At 35.2% G+C, this 2,753-nt stretch overlaps 1 protein-coding gene across 1 annotated transcript in view; it reads right to left on the bottom strand.

Moving 5' to 3' along the window:
• The window catches only part of LOC117114564 (dual oxidase 1-like), a gene marked incomplete at its 5' end in the record, with an annotated part of 35,261 nt that overhangs the window by 14,493 nt on the left and 18,015 nt on the right, over positions 1-2,753 (bottom strand). The window contains 4 exons of the mRNA XM_033258241.1: positions 838-1,013; positions 1,364-1,457; positions 1,728-1,953; positions 2,112-2,321. Coding sequence (XP_033114132.1) covers positions 838-1,013; positions 1,364-1,457; positions 1,728-1,953; positions 2,112-2,321 — 706 coding nt within the window. The remainder of the gene's footprint in view (positions 1-837; positions 1,014-1,363; positions 1,458-1,727; positions 1,954-2,111; positions 2,322-2,753) is intronic.

Consider the following 2,753-nt stretch of genomic DNA (forward strand, 5'->3'; position numbering starts at 1 on the left):
GACCTACAGGACATAATATGAATACTTAAACTGCAGCTCAACAAAAGTTGGTGCAATCAGGTAGGTAAAAATGGTAAATTCGATCTGAAACTCTGGGCTCACTGCAGCCAGGCCAGTGAGCTAATTTTTCTTTCTTATGTCATTTGACCAGACTGTGTGAGGATGTAGGGTTTCGCCTCTCCTCCCTCCTAAGAAGTAGGTTTTACCTTCCAAGCATATGCTGGTACCCATTTATACTCCTGGGTAGCGAGAAACAAACTTTTGTGCTAAACGTTTCTACAAAAAGGGACATCATCCAAATATAATATCCGACTAATAACATTTATAATATATTAATAGCATAAATGTCTTACTTGACCCTGTCTCTTATACACATCTTATATACTGTACTTCCTTTATTCGGCTCTTAAGGGGAAACTATTTTGTCTATGATTTCGCCTTAACGGACATACAAATGATTGTCTTTTAACGATAAACATTATCCAAACATCATACTCTAGCTGTTTTACCATGTTATAATTTTCCATTTTCTCTTTATATTCTGAATTTTGATACTGTTTGTTTAAAAGCCATCCCCATGCAGTTGGCAAAATTTTGTGGAAACGTCCATTATCTCATTTCTCATTAAAAACTTTCTATATGTGTATAGTAATAAGACATAGCCTTTTCTAGTGATCACTCATAACTTAAAATAACAACTAAGCTCTAATGTCTGTTCACTATTTAATATTTTTGTTTATTTCTCATTAAGTTTAGCACTGCCCATGAATTGTTTCTTAATGAGCAATATATACATATATATACCTAATATTCTAAGATAACTTAAATTATGCCTACCTGTAACACCGATATACACTCTATCAAAGTGTTTTTTGTGTTCTTCCATCAATTTCAAGAAATCTTTAAAGTTCAATTTTTCTTTTTCTTTGAAGCCTGCTCTTTCAAACATGGAATTTATTAGCTCTTCGACGTTATCTTGCTCAACAGTCCCACTCATTCCTTCCACCATTGACCTACAGGACATAATATGAATACTTAAACTGCAGCTCAACAAAAGTTGGTGCAATCAGGTAGGTAAAAATGGTAAATTCGATCTGAAACTCTGGGCTCACTGCAGCCAGGCCAGTGAGCTAATTTTTCTTTCTTATGTCATTTGACCAGACTGTGTGAGGATGTAGGGTTTCGCCTCTCCTCCCTCCTAAGAAGTAGGTTTTACCTTCCAAGCATATGCTGGTACCCATTTATACTCCTGGGTAGCGAGAAACAAACTTTTGTGCTAAACGTTTCTACAAAAAGGGACATCATCCAAATATAATATCCGACTAATAACATTTATAATATATTAATAGCATAAATGTCTTACTTGACCATGGCTTTAAATTCATCTCTGGAAAGCGTTCCTGTATGCCCAATATCGTAAACATCAAACATCAATCGCAGTTTTTCTTCCGGTGTTCCTAAAATGTATGTATAAATTTATCTTGTTTCACAAATATCATCTTCAATTGAATTGTTCAGTTGCTCAATTGAATAAAATATCTCAATATTCTGGTTTTTGAAAATAAAGAAGAGTTTTCATCTAGCCAATAGAATTCAACAATTTAACCAATCTCAAATTATCTTCCAGTAATTTTTAAAAAATATTTCTTATCTAGCATTAAGAGCAGAGACGCTCAAACGTATCCACCGACTGAGTTCGGACCAAATCAAATTATTAAAATACCCACCTTTTGCAAATATAACCAACATATCTAACAAATCTCTGAAAGAAATGGTTCCAAAATGTTCCTTGTCAACAACATCAAACATCTGCTCAACAAATAAGGAGTTCTGTTGCATCGAAAGTGCTTCTGCAAACTCATGCTTTGTAAGCCTGCAGCTCAAAACTTCTTGAGCAATTTCCGTATTCCAGCGTGTAATCCTATCTACAGGATTAACATTTTGTGTTAATGCCTAAAAATAAATCCAAAAATTCAGATGAGTTATCATATAGTGACTGGTCATTTTTTTAATAAAAATATTACAAAAATATACAGTGAAAATGCATTCAAGTATTAGAATAGTTAAGTTTTAACTACAGAATAATGTTATAATTTCATGATAGCTCTTACCTGTGCAAACGCTGTTCGAAAAAAGCGTTCTAAGGTTTGTTGTCTTTGCTGTTTCGTTATGGATGCAAATAGCATATTATCTTGAGTAAGTTCTTTCGTTTTTACCATGATCTTTAAACCACCCAGAAAACGTTCCAAGTCCTGCACAAATTTCTGCCTTAGGATCCGATTTGGAAAGAGCAGAACCTTAAAAATATAGGAATAATGTATCTATTTCAGACTGTATAATTACTTTTACAGAATATAAGACATGCAATCCAGTCTGCCAGCCAGAATTTGACACGTTTGATCCGCTCGAGTCGGCAAGTGGTCAGTCCGCTCGAGTTGGCGCTGTCTGTAGTTTCCCAGAAAATAAGCATACACCACACAGCCCCAAAGACAGGCAGACATATAGACAGAACCACTGACTGACAGACAGCCCGACAGACAGAACCACACACAGAAGCGTGCAATTGCAATACCCTTACCTTTCCTTCTGAGAGACGAGGTTACTTACCGAGTTAAATATAATTGCAACAGCATAGTGGTTTTAATATCCTAATTATAATTGGCTCCACCAGAAACACCATTTCTGTTCTGATTTTTCATTCTATTACATTTCCCATGTTTTTGCACCGGGTTTTCCTGTCTGCCAATGATCAC

The sequence above is a fragment of the Anneissia japonica genome, unplaced genomic scaffold (genome assembly GCF_011630105.1).
Source record: "Anneissia japonica isolate Jap-2015-1 unplaced genomic scaffold, ASM1163010v1 scaffold10591_len99828_cov210, whole genome shotgun sequence".
Taxonomy (NCBI): domain Eukaryota; kingdom Metazoa; phylum Echinodermata; class Crinoidea; order Comatulida; family Comatulidae; genus Anneissia; species Anneissia japonica.